Raw genomic sequence first — 20,170 nt, 5'->3', positions numbered from 1 at the left:
GGAATTTCCTTAGTAGGTGATGTCAGAGTTCAACATGTCGGAGAAGTCGGAGCTCAGGGATGATAGACTAGTTTCCCACTAGTAATTACCAGTTGAAGGGCCGTTCAACTTTTTTTTCACCAATCCTACTCGAATGTGGTAAATACCACCTTCCCACTTGGTTATGAACGCAGCATCAGTCCACTTGTCTCACCTGTTCCCTGGTGAAAGGGCTTGCAGCACATATAGGCTATTTATGACGCCACACATTTATTTAAGGAACCTACCGGTGCACATTGCTGAAGGAAAGGACCGAGTTAGTTTTGCATGAATGACATTTGATGTCAAACGGAGCGGGTGGTGACATGCTTACAGGAATCTGCGTCTTCACGAAGCGTCATCCCGGACTCAAATAGGACTTGCTGCAGAAGATAAAGATCTCGTGTTATTTCCAGGTAGGTTATGAATTTGCACCGTCTTTTACCTGCTTATTACTGATGTTGTATCCCGCAGAAGGAGAGCGGACATGTGCCGCGTTCAAAACAACTCGGGGGGGAAAAACGCGCTCTGACTCGGAAAAAATGTTTTGAACTGTCATCCAACTAGCAATTCCAAGTCGGAAACTCTTGTCTTGAAAGCACATATGGTGATAGATGATGAGGAATTTGACAACTGGCCTGGTAATGATGCGATCACGCACTATTGCTGCTTTCACGTGCTACTCGGAACTAAGAAACTCGGAAATGTCCAACTGGTTGAACGCGGCACGTGTATAACTACAACCAGTTAACAAGTCGGAAATTAAAGAGTTCCCTTGTTCCCACTAGCACCTAAACGTGGCATGTAGGCCCCTATACCAACGTAGTTTTGACACAGTGGACGAGCAAAGACGCATCTCCTTTTTCGACATCACACAAACAATCTTGTTAATCACTTGAGATTCGCACTGCTAAAATGTTTGATGTTCATGTGCAGTCTTTTGAATGCACTGCAAACAAAATGGAAATGGCAAGTTTGCCTGAGAGAGCAGAATATAAATATGTATTAAAAGTGAGATTTTTGGGGGATTACTGTTCAGAATGTATCAATTCATATAACTGTTGTTGATATTAAATAATCTCACAACATTTCTCATTTGGTCACTTTGGTTTTAGGAATCTAGGTGAACTACAATTTTTCTCCTGGGTGACAGGCAGGGCGGGATAAAGCAGTTTTGTTGTGTCTCTTTCTTTGCACTCTCACTCATCAGAAAAGTGGATTAAGCTAAAGACCTGCATAGGATGTCAATTCCATCCTCATACCTCTTAGCATGGTATGCAAAGTTTAACCCTCTTCAGTGGAGACCAGCCATGAACAAACAAACCCAGTCCAGTCCAGGAGTCCTGCTATAATGACATGGACTGCTGGAGTTAATTTTATATGCTAAAGCTACTAGGTATCATTGTAACGCCTCTATCTCTTCTACCCAGTCAGCGGAACAGTGGATCTGATGGACCAGGTGTCCCGGTCAGTGGTGGGTAGTGATGTCACAGACGAGACAGCCTCCATGGGGGAGTACAGGTGGAGCTCTGAGGATCATGAGGTAAGATACAGGGAGCCCTTCTGTTTACTTGTCCGTGACAATCATGCACTTACCCCTACATAGTATACACAGGAGGCTGGTGTCACCTTAATTGGGGAGAACAGGCTCGAGGTAATGACTGGAGCGGAATAAGCGTAATCGTATTAAAATACATCAAACACATGGTTTCCAGGTGTTTGATTCCATTTGCTCCGTTCCGGGCCGTTATGAGTCGTTCTCCCCACAGCAGCCTCCTGTGATAGTATAACATGCCATGAAGTCTGCCTTCTCCCCTCTCAAAAACACATAAAACCACATGACATCCAGTTATTCATCAACTGTTCCTGCCCTCTAGTGGAGAGGACATTACATTACATTCTGACTATTATCCCATCTATTATGTACATTTACATTTACGTCATTTAGCAGACGCTCTTATCCAGAGCGACTTACAAATAGGTGCATTCACCTTATAGCCAGTGGGATAACCACTTATGTCAGACATAATTTCATTGCATTTAGTTATTGTCTTGATGTACTTGGTGACAAAACTACATGTAGTTCAACTAGTAATCTAATCACATTTTGCAGTAGCTTGGTGGTAGTTCAACTAAGTTAAAATCTAGGTAATGTTTTCAGTAGTTCAATACTTTTTTGTTGTTGTTGCCATGTAGTGGTGTAGCTAACTACTTGAACTACACACTACTTTTTTTGCAAAAATAAAATGTGGGTGAAGTAGGCAATAATGTATTTTCTTTTTCAGCATCAGGCCTGCCTAATTCTCACTTCAAACATCGTTTGTATGTTTAATAGGCTAAATAACACATTCTGTTAACCCCAAAGACATTTGCTCTTGCAATTTGTAGTCTATCACATTTCAGATTTACATACTATAGTAATTCGTATTCAAATGAGCTTTGATGTAATTCTAATGTTATTTCTGCGGCCTGTCAATCAATGTCCGACCCTCAGGGCCAGTGTCTGGTCACCCTGCCTGCCCTGCCTGCCCCCACTTACAAACAGAGGGTTGAGGAGTTCAAGAAGTTGTTCAAAGAACTGCCCGAGTCAGAGAGACTCATCATGGGTGAGTCGTGTGTGTGTGTGAGAGAAAGAGAAGCCAGAAACAGCCCCCCTATCACCTGTACCTTACCTGTGTCTGTGTATACCTGTCTCACGGTGCGTCCTGTGTATTTTCCCCAGACTACACCTGTGCCCTCCAGAGAGACATCCTACTGCAGGGACGCCTCTACCTGTCGGAGAACTGGCTCTGTTTCTATAGCAATGTGTTTTGGGGGACAAAGGTGAGCTCACACATGAGGGAAAGGAAAAATAAAGGCACAGTTTTCTGTTTAGCTGATTAACTAAATCGGATAATTATATGTCGTAAATATGTGTATATATTGCATGATTCTGGTCGTGTTAAGGATGTGATCAGTGTGCTCTGGTCGTAGATAGCCTTGACTCTGAGGGACATCAAGGCCATGTACAGAGAGAAGACAGCAAGGCTGATCCCAAATGCCATTCAGATCTGCACAGACTCAGAGAAGGTACAGTACAGTCAATCAAACACCACCTGGGTTCTGTTCTATATCCCTGGACAGTTGCACTAACGCCCTGGACCAGAGCTAAGAGACCCTGTGCTTTTCATGGTTTAACCCCTCAAGCAACTTTTCATGCTCAGGAGTACAGCTGCAGCACTGACAAAATAACGTGCTACTTATCCCTTCTGTCTATCCTAAATGCAAACCAATAGATGGTTATCACTGCAATAATATTAACGGAAGATTCCACCTAAATAACGATATTTTAGTATTTGTTTCATTAGTCCATTGTTGATATAGTCCCAAAACGTTTTGCATGTCAGCAATGAAGTTTTCAAGATATATAACTTTCGAAATACAGCCGGTATGATGCATTTTGCATCATATGATGCTGCGCTTTGCATCATATGATGCAAAATTCATAATACCGGCTGTATTTCTGTATTTTGAAAGTTATATATCTTCAAACCTTGATTGCTGTTATGAAAAACAGCCAGTTTTGGGGTGGAATTTTAACTTAAGCATCTCTCTCTCTCCTACAGTTGTTCTTCACTTCCTTCTCGGCCAGAGAGAAGAGTTACCAGGGAGTGTTCCGGATGTGGCAGAACACGCTGATGGACAAGGTGAGGTACAGATCAACTGACAGCGACCTCATATAATCTCACCTCACTCACTAGGGATGCATCCCAAATGGCTCCCTATAAAGGGCACTACTTTTGACCCAGGCCCTGTGCCATTCAGGACGTACCCTGGGTGTAAAGTACTGTTAGCTATGGCAGGTCCAAGGTTCTGTGTATGTTGAAATACCATAGGCTGTCCTGTCCAGATAGAACAGGGTGTGGATATGGATTAAGGGCTGTCAAAAACACTGGGACATTGTCACGATCGCTGGAGGAAGTGGACCAATGCGCAGCGTGATGAGTGAACATACTTTTATTTTTAATGATCACACGAACAAAACAATACGTGACGTCCTTGGCAAAAGACACTAACCAAACACGGAACAAGATCCCACAACACACTGTGGAAAACAGGCTGCCTAAGTATGGTTCCCAATCAGAGACAACAAGCAACAGCTGATACACATTGCCTCTGGTTGAGAACCACACCGGCCAACATAGAAACAAATGAACTAGATAATCACCCTAGCACACAACACATAGAAACCACACACCCTGGCTCAACATAACAGAGTCCCAGAGCCAGGGCGTGACAGTCCCCCCCCCCCACCCCCCAAAGGCGCAGACTGCGACCGCGCAAACATAAACCGAACAGGGGAGGGCCGGGTGGGCATTCCTCCTCGGAGGCGGTTCCGAGGAGGAATGACCCCCACCCTCCAACAAACCCCCCAAAGCGCCCCTGGTCCGGTCTGGCCCTGCTGGCCGGAGCTGGACTGAACACTAGTGGAGCGGATTGCTCAGGCACCGGTGGAACAGGCACGGGCTGTGCCGGACTGACGACGCGCACCACAGGCTTGGTGCGGGGAGCAGGGACGGGCCGAACCGGGCTGACGAAGCGCACCACTGGCTTGGTGCGGGGAGCAGGAACAGGCCGGACCGGGCTGACGACGCGCACCACAGGCTTGGTGCGGGGAGCAGGGACGGCCCGAACCGGGCTGACGAAGCGCACCACTGGCTTGGTGCGGGGAGCAGGAACAGGCCGGACCGGGCTAACGACGCGCACCATTGGCTTGGTGCAGGGACGGGCCGAACCGGGCTGACGAAGCGCACCACTGGCTTGGTGCGGGGAGCAGGAACAGGCCAGACCGGGCTGACGACGCGCACCACAGGCTTGGTGCAGGGAGCAGGGACGGGCCGAACCGGGCTGACAAAGCGCACCACTGGCTTGGTGCAGGAACAGGCCGGACCGGGCTGACGACGCGCACCACAGGCTTGGTGCGAGGGGCAGGAACATGCCGGACCGGGCTGGCGACGCGCACCACAGGCTCGGTGCGAGGGACAGGAACAAGCCGGACCGTACTGGGGACACACACCACTGGCCCTACGTGGGGATCAGGAACGGGCCGGACCGGACTGGCAACACACCCCAGTACCTCTCGCCGTGCCTCTACATTCTCCTTCCCCCTGGTGACCAGTGACTCCCGTAACCTGGCGGCCTCCTTTGCCAACCCGCTGAACCACTCTATCCCGGCCTCCTGCTGCCCCGTCGTCCACGGCGTGAGCCCCCCTAAAAATGTTCTGGCCGTCTCTCCTCCCCGTGGGCCAGGCCTCCATGGCTCTCGCCAGACTCTCGCTCCTCTGCTCCCAAGTCCAGCCTCTCTCCTCCTCCCGCGGCTTGACCCAGTCGAGGTTGATATCCTTTAGAGCCCTCTCTGGCATTGGCTCCTGGACACGCTGCTTGGTCCAGTTATGGTGGGATCTTCTGTCACGATCGTTACACACAGTGGACCAATGCGCAGCGTGGAATGAGAACATACTTTATTTTTTAATTACAGAAACAAAACGATACGTGACGTCCTTGGTCACAGACACTAACCAAACACGGAACAAGATCCCACAACACACTGTGGAAAACAGGCTGCCTAAGTATGGTTCCCAATCAGAGACAACAAGCAACAGCTGATACACGTTGCCTCTGATTGAGAACCACACCGGCCAACAGAAACAAATGAACTAGATAATCACCCTAGCACACAAAACACATAGAAACCACACACCCTGGCTCAACATAACAGAGTCCCAGAGCCAGGGCGTGACAGACATCTTCCACACCCAGATACAGAATGTCCCCTCCTTTCAACACGGGACTTTCTACCACACCCAGTTACACACTGTCCCCTCCTTTCCAACACTGTTGTCACCATGGTTTTGGTTGTCTTGACAGCAAGCATTCCTATAAGTAGGAGTTATGTTAAGCACCGATCTAGGATCCTCTTCCCCCTCACTCAATCCTACCCTTGTTAACAAGGTAATAATATGGTAATAAGCTCAACTGACCTTGGCTCTGTGTCTAAAAGGCAACGTGTTCCCTGTAATCAGCTATGGAATGGCATTGATCCAGTGACATGAAGAAAGTCAACTACTAGATAACCCTGCACCATGGAAACTATCTGGTTATCATAGCTCCATGCAACCTATCTGGAGTCCTATGTAGTATGCAAGGCTTTTGTGACTTTACCCTGGCTGACTGCTCTAAGCAGTCCTGAGTACACACCATGCTCCTCGGACTGGCCCCATGTCCCTAACATTCAGTTATTCTGTAGTAAATAAGGGGAATAGAATGGCTGAATTTCTTATAATGTACTGGCTCTTTTGTTAGCAAAGTGGGGATAAAACATTCTAGCACCTAGAATGAATGCAACTTCTATGGCCATCTAGTGCAATACCCGGAAGACTGTGGATCAAGGGAATTAAGCTGTGCAAACAACTCCACAATAACACTAGTGTGGCTCGGGAGTTAGCGAATGAAGGTAAAGTTCAATGACCCCTCAAGGTGTGGCTAGGAAGGTTTATTTGCATTAGACACAGAACCTGCCCTCGGGAAAGATCTGTTGTTTCATTACCTCTCCATTCTTCAGGGCAGTCGTTCTCTTCAGGGCAGTCTCCTCCCCAAAGAGGCTATTCAACAACCGATCTGATTTTCGTTGCCACTGAACCAGAGTTTTGACATTCAGTAGAGCTGTTATCGAGGCTACCTATCTCTGTATCAATGGGTGGCGCGCTCGTGTTCCAATTGTCGGGCAGAGGGCGCTAGGACTTCCTGATTGTTTTGTGACAGCGTACAGGTTATTACAGTTCAGTCCAGCGACCAGAACACAACTGTTAGGGAAGAGTAAAATAGCTACAGAGAAGTAAGTAAAACAACTTTTAAAATGGCTATTTTGACTTGATTGATAACAAGTGACTGATTATTCATCTAAGTGATGATCAGCTGTGCATAATTTGGATTGAAGAAACCGTGGTTCTATATGGGGCTTGCTTGACTGGATTCAATTGCATGGGCAGGGCCAGATTTGGGGCCCCTTGGCACCTACTTTTTTAAAAGCTAATTACCTGTAATTCTACATTTTGCCATGGCTTATGACTTGCTTATATGCTATCTGGGGGGGCCTCCGAACTCCGGGCATGTGCCCTGCGTGCCTGTTCGTAAATACAGCCCTGTGCATAGCAAACCAATCATATTAAATTGTTTTTTCCCCCTCATAAGTAATGAACGATTGAACAAACTCAATATATTTTAAATTATCTACATTTAAACATTTCCTTATTATTTTCCGTCCATAAAGTTTATTTTGTATATAATTTTTGGGGTTTGTCATGGTGTCCATAAACATTCTATTTTGTAGAGATTAGTCAATAACTATAGGTTACAATTTTTACTGAGCAAGGTAGCAGCCATCGTCTTTGCATCAGTTCTTTATATAATTGTTTTAATTTTTTAAGCACTGCTCTACAGTGCGTTGATTTTTGATCTCTTGTGACATCAGTGTGTTTGAGTAAGGAGCAGGTTAGGGCTGTTTTGTTTGGTTGAGACTGGAAGTGATGTGAGATTCATGCACAGGTGGAAAATGGTTATTATGTTGGAGGAAGCCAGATGGAGGAATGAATCCTCATGACTTTTATTTTGACTATTGAGATTGAGCTCTTGCAAGCTGTAGCCTAGAAGCATCTGATAGATGATGGAACTGTGTACCACGAAATCAGTTGCTTTTCCATGATAATAAAAATCTATCCAAGCTCCACTGTTTGCTGTGTACCAACCTCCGTTCCTCCCAATTAAACCCCATCTCTCTCTCTCTCTCTCTCTCTCTCTCTCTCTCTCTCTCTCTCCTAGCCACTGACTAGTTTGGAGCTGTGGCAGATGGTCAAGCAGCACTATGGTAATGACCTGGGCCTGAGCCATGAAGAAATGGAGAGTCTACAGGGATCAGCAGAATCAACCATGCAGACACACACCAGGTAAGGACTAGGAGGACTCTCTCTCTCCATGGGGTACTGCATGGTTAACAGCATGCACTCACCTACATCTCTGTCTGACTGACACATTTCTTCAACCTGTTTCCCCATCTGGTCCCTGGCAGCCTGACCATGAGGCCTAATGGAGAAGACTCTGGGAGGCTGGAGAGGCCGTCTACTCTGCGCCTCCAGCCAGGGGATCAGGGCTCCTTTGAGCCCACCACGCCCCAGGGAGAGGACCTAACCTCACCCCTCGGACAGAGCAACGCCAACTCCAGGAACGTGGTACGACACCTGGCATGTTAATGACACAAAAGGCTTGGATGATATTAAGTGATCTCCGTAGAGGCATACTGTCTCCATATTGTCTCTTCATTGTCTATGAGTATTGCAAGTGACGGACGAGTCCCATTGATGGCATACATAGCAACGCTTCCTTAGCCAGAGTGACAGAAAGAGTGACATTGCCATTGTGTGTGTCCTGCAGGATGATGCTCGGAGCACCTCGTCTCAGTGCACTCCTGAACCATCCCTGGACCGCTCTGCCCCGGAGCGGGTCTCCAAGTGCTCAGAGCTCTCTCTGGACCTCAACACTAACCTGGACCACTTCTCTGAACAGAGCGGCTCAGAGAGCGCAGAGGACGGTGAGAATGATTCCCAAATGTGTTTGTTAAGTGCCTGCTTCTTTAGAGTATGTGTTTGTTTGTGTGATGCTATTGACACCATCTTAGATGTGTTTGTTTGTGTGATGCTATCGACACCATCTTAGATGTGTTTGTTTGTGTGATGCTATTGACACCATCTTAGATGTGTTTTCATGGGCACTCCTCTGAGATCATGCTAACCCGCCCTCTCTGTCTTTCTCCCTGTGTCTCCTGTAGAGGAGAGAGTGTCTCTCTCCCAGCAGCAGGGCAGGCTCTATGTGAACAGGGTCTTCAACATCAGCGCAGAGAAGATGTTTGAGCTGCTCTTTACCGACTCCCACTTCATACGAAGATTCATGAATGCCAGGAAGATCACCAGTGAGTCATCTCCCCATCCACCCGCAACACTCCCTGTTATATCCCTGTTATAAGCCACAGTCCCAACATACCCTGTTATGTCACAGTCCTCAACTCTCCCTGTTATATGTCACAGTCCTCAACTCTCCCTGTTATATGTCACAGTCCTCAACACTCCCTGTTATATGTCACAGTCCTCAACACTCCCTGTTATATGTCACAGTCCTCAACACTCCGTTATATGTCACAGTCCTCAACACTCCCTGTTATATGTCACAGTCCTCAACTCTCCCTGTTATAAGTCACAGTCCTCTGATTAGGATAGCTTGTGATGAGTAATCCATCTTTTGAATGTGACTGTCTGAGAGTTGTTGTAATGTCTAAATCAGGGATGGACAACTTTGATGGGGGTGTGGGCCACAAAAAATCTGAACTCATCATGAGGGGCCGCAGTGGCTCCTGGGTCTGCATACCCACACATGCAGTCAGAGCCTTTTGGGGGACCTAAGTGAAATTTTGTTGGGAGGGCCCCTCCGCCTTGCTGAGCAATGGTGGAGGGGCGGAGAGAAAAATTTGCAGTTTTTCAGAAAGTTTGCTGTTTTTCTACACATTTTGCCATGTGGCAGAGGGATGTAGCTCAGTTGATAGAGCATGGCGTTTGCAACGCCAGGGTTGTGGGTTCGATTCCCACAGGGGGTATGAAAAATAAATAATTGATGCACTAACTAACTGTAAGTTGCTCTGGATAAGAGCGTCTGCTAAATGACAAAAATGTAAATGTAAATGTAAATGGATACATTTTACAGTTTTAAATATGATATCTGAGTGCGAGTGACTAACAAAATTAATGGGGGCCCCCTTGTCAGTAATTTGACCATGATTGCTACAAGTTTAGATAGCTGGCTAGACTAACTTACCAATCTATAAAATGACATGGGCTAATTGAGTAACTGTCAGTGACTGACATAAGAGAGAAACTGCTGATACACAACCACATGTCAAAATCGCACCTTATGTATTCTACTATTCTAACTCTCAACATTAAGTTGAGACCCCGACTGAGTTTTTTTTATTTTGGGTGGTGGGGGAGGGGTTGATCCGCAGGCCTACAAAAGGGGGGCACCATCCCTGTTCTAAATAATGTGTTTGTGAAATAATTCAGGCCTTTCCATCTCAGTGCTTAACTGTAGTACCAAATAGAATAATAGGTGTGTGTGTTTTGTGTTAACCGATGTGTGATTGTCTTTAGATGCCATCTTTGCCCCCTGGCAGAGTGAAGCGTCAGGCTCCATGAAGAGGAGTCTCAACTACACCATCACCATCACCAACCCTCTGGTGGGCAAGTTCTCCACCGCCACAGAGAACCAGGTGAGCCTAGGTCTGCAGGGTGTGTGTGGAGTGTTTCTAGTAGTGTGTGTGTGTGTGTGTGTGTGTGTGTTGTCTTTTGAGTAATGTGTTTTCCAGAGTGTGTAACTCCTCTGTTGTCTTGGCAGATCCTGTACAAGGAGTCCAGGGAGGGTCAGTATTACCTCATCGACGCAGAAGTCTACACACACGACGTCCCATACCACGACTACTTCTACACTCAGAACCGCTACTGTATCATCCGCCACTCCAAACACAAGTGTCGACTCAGGTGAGCAGCAGCGACAATACACCCTTCAGACATTTAAACTTAACTCCGTTTACTTTAGGGTGAAGACTTTCAGGGTATTGGGGTTCAGTTTCTCGTTGTGGTCAGTCTCTTTGTTCGGTGCATAAGTGCCTTTACATGTTCCTCCACTGGGCACAAATCTCAATTCCATGTCTATTCCGTGTTGGTTCAACTGACTTTCATTGAACTGATGTGGAAACAACGTTTATTCAACCAGTGAGTGCCCAGTGGGTTTTGTGTGTCAAAGACCAATATCCTTTAGGAAAGGTAAATTCACTTCCACCTATTGCTGGCCTATGTACTGTTGGTTCTCTCTTCTCCCTGGTAGTTATTGGTCAGTCTGAATCAGCTGTGTTTGGTACTTCAGAGTTTGCGGTGACTAATTACCCATGTAAAATAATTTGAATATAGATCATTTGATTACTATTCAGTTACAACCATAGAGTTGATGTGCTGGTGTTGTGTGTTAAGGGTGTACACTGATGTGAAGTATAAGAAGCAGCCGTGGGGACTGGTCAAGTCCTTCATCACCAAGAACTCCTGGAGCGGCCTGGAGGACTACTTCAGACACCTGGGTGGGTAGCAGGGCTGCTGCAGCCCCGGAGATCTCCTCTCTTCCTCCATCTTTCAGAATATCTGTCAGTCTCTCCTTCTCGCTTGGGTTATCTCTCTGACTGAGTATCTTCCTCTGAGAGCGCATCTTTCTATCTCCAATGAGTCTCTCTGCCTGTGAGTGTTTTGGGTTGGCCATAATATACTCCTGCTCTGTCTCTAAGTATGTTGATGGTTTCTGTCCATCTCCCACTCTCCTATACTGTATAACGACCAGTCTCCCTCACCCTCACCCTCTCCAGTCTCGTCAGATTAGATCTGAATCAAAGCCCTGCACTCACACTGACAGTCCAACTCTCCTCATGAGATGTCGATTACAACCCCCTCTCCCTCCCCATCCCCAAAGATTGTACAGCAGTCCTCTCTACATAACCCTTACCACCTCTAACGTTAGTCATTTATCCACCTCCTTCTTCCAAGGCATTTAACCTGACTTTTCCTTTGACCCTATGATGTCATCACAGAATCGGAGCTGATGGAAGAGGAGGCGGAGCTGAACCAGGGAGGCGGAGACCCCGGTAAGACGATTGGCGGGCTGCGTCACCGGCGGAGGAGGACGTTCAGTCGGACACTACAGGAGCACCTGAAGCCCAGCAACCAGTACGGGGTCGACTTGGACCCTCACAGAGAGGGCAACACGGGTACATGCATGTTCTTCTGTTATTTAGCCCTGGACAACCATCTTCTGCACACATAGATAACATTACATGTACTATACAAACACTCAGTAATCAGTTGCATGACTTGATCACCTACAAAATGCACAGTCATCGGTCTTCCATTCATGCTGTGTCTCCTGTAATGACTCCTCCCCGGTTGTGTGTCAGATCCCATGGATATGAAGGGTCCACATCAATGGAACATCTCTACCATCGTAGCTGGGATGAGCGTCATGTAAGTCAACCCCACCAGTCAACACTCAACGCGCATAACTGTAAATCATCATGCAACTTTTCTATTGCATGTATGTGTTTGAGTACATTCTGCTCCATGAGCTCAAATGACAACCACCCGAGCCACTGCCTGTTCACCCCGCTATCATCCAGAAGGCGAGGTCAGTACAGGTGCATCAAAGCTGGGACCGAGAGACTGAAAAACAGCTTCTATCTCAAGGCCATCAGACTGTTAAATAGCCATCACCAGCACATTGCTGCCTGTTGAAATCACTGGCCACTTTAAGAAATGGAACACTAGTCACTTTAATAATGTTTACATATCTTGCACTACTCATCTCATATGTATATACTGTATTCTATAATATTCTACTGTATCTTAGTCCATGCAACTCTGTCGTTGCTTGTCCATTTATGTATATATTCTTAAATTCCATTCCTTACTTAGATTTTTGTGTATTGGGTATATGTTGTGAAATTGTTAGATACTACTTGTTAGATATTACTGCACTGTCGGAGCTAGAAGCACAAGCATTTCGCTACACCCGCAATAACATCCGCTAAACACGTGTATGTGACAAATAAAATGTGATTTGATTTGAACAGTATTTAGGCGTGTGTGTGAAGGTGTATTTGCAGTATATTAGCCAGGTGTTTATTGAACTTGGTCAAGTAATCAGAAACCTTACTGCCTCCTCTCTTCCCAGTCTGCTGATCCTAACAGTGCTGAACCTGGGGCTGTTCTTTAAGCTGTGGGCCATGGAGGACGTGGCCACCCGCATGTACCTGAGCACCAAGAACCGCCTCCGGGAGAGGACAGAGAGCAGGTAGGCTGCTGCACACTGGGTGAAAGCCTGCGCTTACTTCTCTCCTCTGGGTGGCTGTGGCCATGTTCCAAGACTTAGGTGGGAGAGACTGAGGGGTCTTTTCTGACCAGCATCCCATTGACAGCCCGACTAGCCAAAATCTATAACCTAACCTTAAGCAAACCCCTAACCCTAATCTAATTTTAAACAATTTGAACAAATAAAATATTGATTTGCACGTCAGCCACGTCCCCTTAGTTTTACCTGACTTGGAAGCGTCCTTTCCTTCTCTAATCCTTGGAGGGTATGGGATGGACCGCAGGAATTATTTGCTGGGATAATGATTACTTGTCAAGGAATTAAATGTAATACAATGGCAATCCGGGTTATATGTTAGAATCCTACGCGTGAACTGCCGACATTATTACGCATATTAATTGATAATGATGAAAAATAGGATATGCATAATTAAAAAATAAATAAATAGATATATATATATATAGAGGTGAAAGCATTGGAAATGCTTTTGGCGGTTGACCTGCTTTTGTTTTGTGGGTGGCACTATGTGCTGTTTTGATGGATGGGTCCTGGCCTCTCGGGGCCTTAGGGACTACGGAGGACGTGGGTGGGATGCTGATCACGGCGATGACGGCTCAACTTGGGATGGGAAGGGGCTTTAGCGGGGAATTAGTGGAGAACAATTGAAGGGCTACTCCGTAGCAATGCAAATATCACGGTACAGCTATATGGACACTCAATCATTACGCTATTTTTTTATTGGTAAATTTACAAACATATATAATGATAAATAGACTTGAAACTTGTATCTCATTATGGTGTATGGTGAAATAAGTATAGCCAGTTATAATTGTAATGAATTAGCTGATAATAACAAAAGAAGAACAATATTTACATGGCTCAAAGAGAAGGAATATAATATCTATTGTATACAGGAAACTCATTCAACAATTCGAGATGAAGTAGCGTGGAAAAAAGAATGGGGGAAAATATACTTCTCCCATGGGCAAAGAAATTCAAAAGGGGTGATGATATTAATTAATAGTAATTTCGATCCAAATGTGCAAATTGTACAAATAGATACACAAGGTAGATGGATTATTTTAAATATGTTATTGGACCATAAACAGATATGGCTCATTAACCTTTATGGACCAAATAATGATGATCCACAATTCTTTGACAATATATATAATAAATTATCAAGCCTGCAAGCAACTCAAGACAATATTATTATGGTGGGGGATTATAATACTGTTTTAAATAGCTCAATGGACCGTAAAGGAAATCACACCACAAACAATCACCCACATGCTCTTAAGGAAATTGTGAATGTCAGTGGATACATTAGAACTAGTAGATATATGGAGGCTTAAATATACTGATCTAGTGAGATATACATGGCGGAGACTGAATCAAGCTAGTCGTCTTGACTTCTTTCTTATCTCATTCTCGTTGGCACCAAAAGTAAAAAAGTGTTGATAGGGGACAGAATGCGGTCAGACCATCATGTAATAGGCATATATATTACTCTTACTGAATTTCCACGTAGGCAGGATATTGGAAATTTAATCAAAGCCTATTGGATGATAATTTATTTATAATTAGAACAAAGGAATTTATAACTGATTTTTCCAACATAACAGAGGTACAGCGAATCCCCTTATTGTATGGGACACCTTTAAATGTGCCTTTAGAGGCCATGCAATTCAGTACTCATCTCGAAAACAAAAGCAATTTAGGTCAAAAAGAGTTTATACTAAGAAAGGAAATAGAAAGACTAACAGAACAGATAGATGGCAATAAAAACTGTAACATAGAGGCTCAGAATAAATTAGAGGAAAAACAAAAAGAAATGGAGAAACTTATTCAAGAAAGATCAAGTGTAACATATTATAAAAATAAAGCAAACTGGATGGAATATGGGGAAAAATGCACAAAATTCTTTTTAATCTTCAACATAGGAATGCTACAAAAAGAACTTAATGAAACTGGTTACAATTGGCGGAGTCACCATGATTCACCAAATGACATTTTGAAGGAAGAAACAAAGTACTTTAAGCATATGTTTTCTTTTCAGTCACCTCCATCTCCTCTAACTGAAGCTAATTGTAGAGATTTTTTTCTATTGATAATGTCAAATTAACAGCCACACAGAAAGACTCATGTGAAGGTGAAATTACAGAGGAGGAACTTCTGGATGCAATTAAAGACTTTAAGTCTGGGAAAACTCCAGGGTTGGATGGCATACCAGTCGAGGTATACCAAACCTTTTTGATATACTAAGAGGACCGTTATTAGCATGTTTTAACCACTCCTATGTAAATGGTAGATTATCTGACACTCAAGAAGAAGGACTGATCTCATTATTACTGAAACAGGATACAAGTGGAAAATATAAAGATCCAGTCCATTTACAAAATTGGAGGCCCCTTACACTTCAGTGTTGTGATGCAAAAATCCTAGCAAAATGTATAGCGCATAGAATTAAAGGTATTGCCGGATATTATTCATTCTAATCAGACAGGTTTTTACATGGAAGATACATTGGAGATAATATAAGGCAAGTATTGGAAACATTAGAACACTATGGAAAATATGGGAAACCAGGCCTGCTATTCATAGCAGACTTCGAAAAGGCATTTGATAAAGTTCGACTGGGGTTTATATATAAATGCCTGGAGCATTTCAATTTTGGAGAATCTCTTATAAAATGGGTCAAAATCATGTATAGTAACCCTAGGTGTAAAATAGTAAATAATGGCTATTTCTCAGAAAGTTTTAAACTGTCAAGAGGAGTGAAACAAGGTTGTCCACTATCGGCATATCTATTTATTGTGGCCATCGAGATGTTAGCGATTAAAATCAGATCTAATAATAATATCAGAGGATTAGAAATAAAGACCTTAAAAACAAAGGTGGCATTGTACGCTGATGATTCATGTTTTTTTTTAAATCCACAACTAGAATCCCTCCACAGCCTCATAGAGGATCTAGATACATTTTCTAACCTCTCTGGATTACAAGCAAATTATGACAAATGTACTATATTACGTATTGGATCACTAAAAATACAATTTTTACATTACCATGTAGTTTACCAATAAAATGGTCTGATGGTGATGTGGATATACTCGGAATACATATCCCAAAGGAAATAAATGATCTCACTTCAATAAATTTTAATAGAAAATTAGCAAAAATAGATAAGATCTTACTACCATGGAAAGGAAAATACCTGTCAATTTGTGGAAAAATCACCCTGATTAACTCATTAGTATTATCACAGTTTACCTATTTGCTTATGGTCTTGCCTACGCCTAGCGAACAGTTTTTTTAAATTATATGAGAAAAAAATATTCAATTTTATTTGGAACGGCAAGCCAGACAAAATTAAAAAGAGCATATTTATATAATGAATATGAATTCGGAGGACAGAAATTATTAAATATTAAAGCATTAGACCTATCACTAAAAGCTTCAGTCTTACAAAAGTTATACTTAAATCCGAACTGGTTCTCAAGCAAATTAGTAAGGTTGTCTCACCCAATGTTCAAGGAAGGCCTTTTTCCCTTTATTCAGATTACAACCTCACACTTTCAGTTATTTGAAAAGGAAATAATCTCCCAAATGTCACTATTTCTAAAACAAGCCATAGAAAGTTGGTTGCAATTTCAATTTAATCCTCCAGAAACGACAGAACAAATAATGCAACAAATATTGTGGTTAAATTCAAATATACTAATTGACAAAAAACCTTTATTTTTTTGACAGAATGTTTTAAAAAAGGTATAATCTTTGTAAATGATATCATCGGTAGGACTGGTGGAGTTATGACGCACATGCAGCTAACAAAAACATATGGAAATGTCTGCTCTACCCAAAATTACAATCAAATAATGGCAGCATTACACGTAAAAATGGAAGAGGAAAGTGGAAGGGGGAGAAAGTAAGGAACTTGTCTGTCGGCCTTGCATTAAAGAACATAATTGGTTAAGGGAAAACTGTGATAAATAAAAAAATATATCAGTTTCACTTAAGGACCAAAGGATTGACAGCCGTCCCATATAGATTGCAAAATAGTTGGGAAGAGATCTTTGATGTACCGATCCCATGGCATAGTGTTTATGAACTGACACGCAAAAGCGACACGGATTCAAAAATTAGAATCTTTCAATTTAAATTACTATATAAAATCCTTGCTACCAATAGAATGTTATTTATATGGGGATACAATCTTCCCAGCTCTGCAGATTTTGCTGTGAAGAGACGGAATCATTGGACCATTTGTTTTGGTTCTGTCCATTTGTAGCTTGTTTTTGGACACTGGTCCAGGAATGGCTAAAGGATTGCAATATTTACCTGGAACTAACCTTGCAGATAGCATTACTGGGTGATCTGAAAAGTCATAGTCAATCAATCAATAATATAATAATACTTTTAGCAAAGCTGTTTATTTTTAACTCTCAATCTGTAGAAGCAATGAGAATAGAAAGGTTCAGAATTATTGTAAAACATCACAGCACGTTGAAATATATATGGCAAATAGAAATCCGATATGGATGGTGTTAAGAGATAGATGGGAGGTATTGAATAGAGTTGAAGGATGGGACTAATAACAAATAACAACAAATAATAACAAAGATAGCTAATAATGTAAAGCATACTGTGTCCATAATAAGTATATAGGCTGTATGTTGGGAGCTTTTGGGAAAGAGCACAGTTAGAAAGATATGGCATATAGAAGCAAACCGGATGGACATCATGAAAACGATCGGAGAGGTTGAGAGTAGAAGTAGTTCAGGAGCAAAAAAATTAATAAATAATAATAATAATAATAATGATATATATGTATGTATGTAAATGTATATATATATGTATATATATAATAGAATTATTGTAAAATTAACTGTCCATAAGGTGTAGATAGTAAGTATAGACCGGAAGTAGAGACCTGGGCATTGTTGTTCACTAATTTACTCCAAGTAGGGAAAGGATGGTGGGGTTGAAAAGTAATAAAGGGGGAGTATATATATAAAAAAATAAAAAAAATAAAAATAAATAAAAATAAAAAAAATGGGGGATTGGAAGTGATGCAGACAATTACATTGATAGAAGATACAATCTATCTGCAATATTAAGCTGATCCATTCCCCCCCAAAAAAAAAAAAAAAAAAAAAATCCTTGGAGTAATCACTGCTCTGACATGATTGGGTTGGTGTGAGCTATGTTGAGGAATTCTCTCGCTCTCGCTCTCTCGCTCTCTCTCTCTCTCTGTTGTCATGTTGACTTTGTCCGTCTCGTCCTCAGATTTGCACCTGACTTTAGCCCTGGACCGGCCCCTCCACACAGGACCAGAGAGGAGACTCTGCTACTGGAAGCTGTGCTGCAGGACTCCATTAACCTACTGGAGCAGGTGAGCCAGACGAGCAGCTCTGTTGGTGTGTCTGTCACAGCCTCCCAGATGACACCATGTGGATCTGTACAGTCATTGACCGTTTTCTTCCTCTCTTCTCCACAGCTCCGCTGCTCTCTGTTGGCGCTTCAGCAGAACTTTGTAACCAATAGGACAGCAACGCCTCAGTGACGCCGTCACACCTGGTGACCTCACTACGCCCTATGAACCCTGGGGTCGTAAAGGCTACAGGGATGCGCCTCTGAGGACTCACTCTCCCAAGCAGGGGTGTTGCTGTAGGGACTACCCATGCACAGACTACTTGTTACTAAGAGCAACAACAGTACAAGTCCCAGGGCCTTTGATAGTGTGTTCCCAGGTGGATGGATGTTTTTTTAAGTTCAACTGTTGACCCTGCGTTGTGGAGGAAGAGAATGGTTCCCAACCATCACCAACACTGGGAGTCGACTAGTGGACTTGGGTTTGTGTGAGGTTCTATTTTCAGTTTGGTTTGGGAGTACTTTATTCTTCCTTAATGTTGGTTCTGGGGTTACTGTGATTAAGATAGAAGTTCTTCTGGACTACGGTATGTGCCTTGCAGTCCCAGCATGCATCACTGCGTACCCCTTCCATTGCCAAGCTAATCACAGCAGATGAGAGCCAATGGTGTGATAGAAATAAATGCCAATGTAAGAAATCCATGTAAGATTTTTACTTTTTGCACAGCTGCCTTGTGTACTTTAAAAAAATGTTTTAAGATTTATTTAGAATATAAATATTTGTTCAATTAGAAAATACTTTATGAATGTAATTTATTAATAATATTTGGATGGCCGTGGGTTTCTGCTCGTGTAAATGTGAATAATTATGCTTTTTTTGATTGACAGATTTTTTTTAATGAATCTTTGGATGGTTTGTGGTTTTGCAGCTGGTTTGTAAATATACAGCAGAGCTCAATATCAGGGTTGTATTTAGAAGATTGCAACGTTCTGACCGCTGTAGATAGAAATGCCTTCTATAAAGCTGTCATGAATCCTTATTCTACATGATGGAGAAGCATGTTTGTTCTACATGATATAGTTATATCTAAACGTTCTGTAACGTTGCACCCCACTGAACACGCCCCCAGGTGAACTTTCTCAGGAATAATTGGTTAGAGCCAAAACATGCAAATATTAATACTGATTGCATTTTGTTAATTCCGTTAAAGTCCTGATGCCCATTCCATATACAGTAAGCTAAATTAATAGGGTTAGTTACTGTTCTGTAATTCATATTCCTTCTACATGATGGTAAAACAAACCCATTCAGGAAGCCATGTCACTCAAACACTTCACTGCTTTTGTGTACACCCACTATAAGAATGTGAGCACCACAAGTTTGGTCTGTGGATTCTGAGTTGAATCCACACTAGTGCCTTGTTAGCTTTGTTCTTATTGTTGATGACAAATGTTAATTTTCTCAAGCAAATACCACTCATTATTGTGTGGTGGTATAGCTTCATATTGTATGTAAAACCCATCCTTATTGTTTCATAATTGCACAGGAATCTTCTTCCATAGTTTTGTTAGATTTGTTTACATTGCATTAGTGTAAACCATGGGATGTGAATAGTTTAAAGGGAACACACTGTATAATTTGTTTTCCACACTAACCATATATGAAGTTGAATTATGTTGGCTATTTTGCACATTTGTTAGACAAAGATGTAATGTATTGTTGCTTTGAATAAAGAAACCACATTTCTCAGCCACATATTATTCTTGTCAATGTATTGTGGGGTAAGGGTATGGC

At 42.9% G+C, this 20,170-nt stretch overlaps 1 protein-coding gene across 1 annotated transcript; it reads left to right on the top strand.

Annotated features, from left to right (window-relative positions):
- Positions 1–240: 240 nt before the first annotated feature.
- LOC121569268 (protein Aster-C) lies at positions 241–20,129 on the top strand. Its single transcript, XM_041880077.2, has 18 exons — positions 241–434; positions 1,449–1,561; positions 2,513–2,624; positions 2,741–2,841; positions 2,992–3,087; positions 3,624–3,704; positions 7,876–8,000; positions 8,123–8,282; positions 8,485–8,641; positions 8,879–9,019; positions 10,248–10,366; positions 10,492–10,634; positions 11,124–11,227; positions 11,729–11,905; positions 12,092–12,158; positions 12,865–12,984; positions 18,292–18,397; positions 18,503–20,129. The coding sequence occupies exons 2-18, from the start codon at positions 1,469–1,471 to the stop codon at positions 18,566–18,568; spliced, it is 1,968 nt and encodes a 655-aa protein (XP_041736011.1). The 5' UTR covers positions 241–434; positions 1,449–1,468; the 3' UTR covers positions 18,569–20,129.
- Positions 20,130–20,170: the final 41 nt, after the last annotated feature.

The sequence above is a fragment of the Coregonus clupeaformis genome, chromosome 7, assembly GCF_020615455.1.
Source record: "Coregonus clupeaformis isolate EN_2021a chromosome 7, ASM2061545v1, whole genome shotgun sequence".
Lineage (NCBI taxonomy): Eukaryota > Metazoa > Chordata > Actinopteri > Salmoniformes > Salmonidae > Coregonus > Coregonus clupeaformis.
Note: the sequence above shows the minus strand (reverse complement) of the source record. Positions and strands in the feature narration are given on the sequence as shown.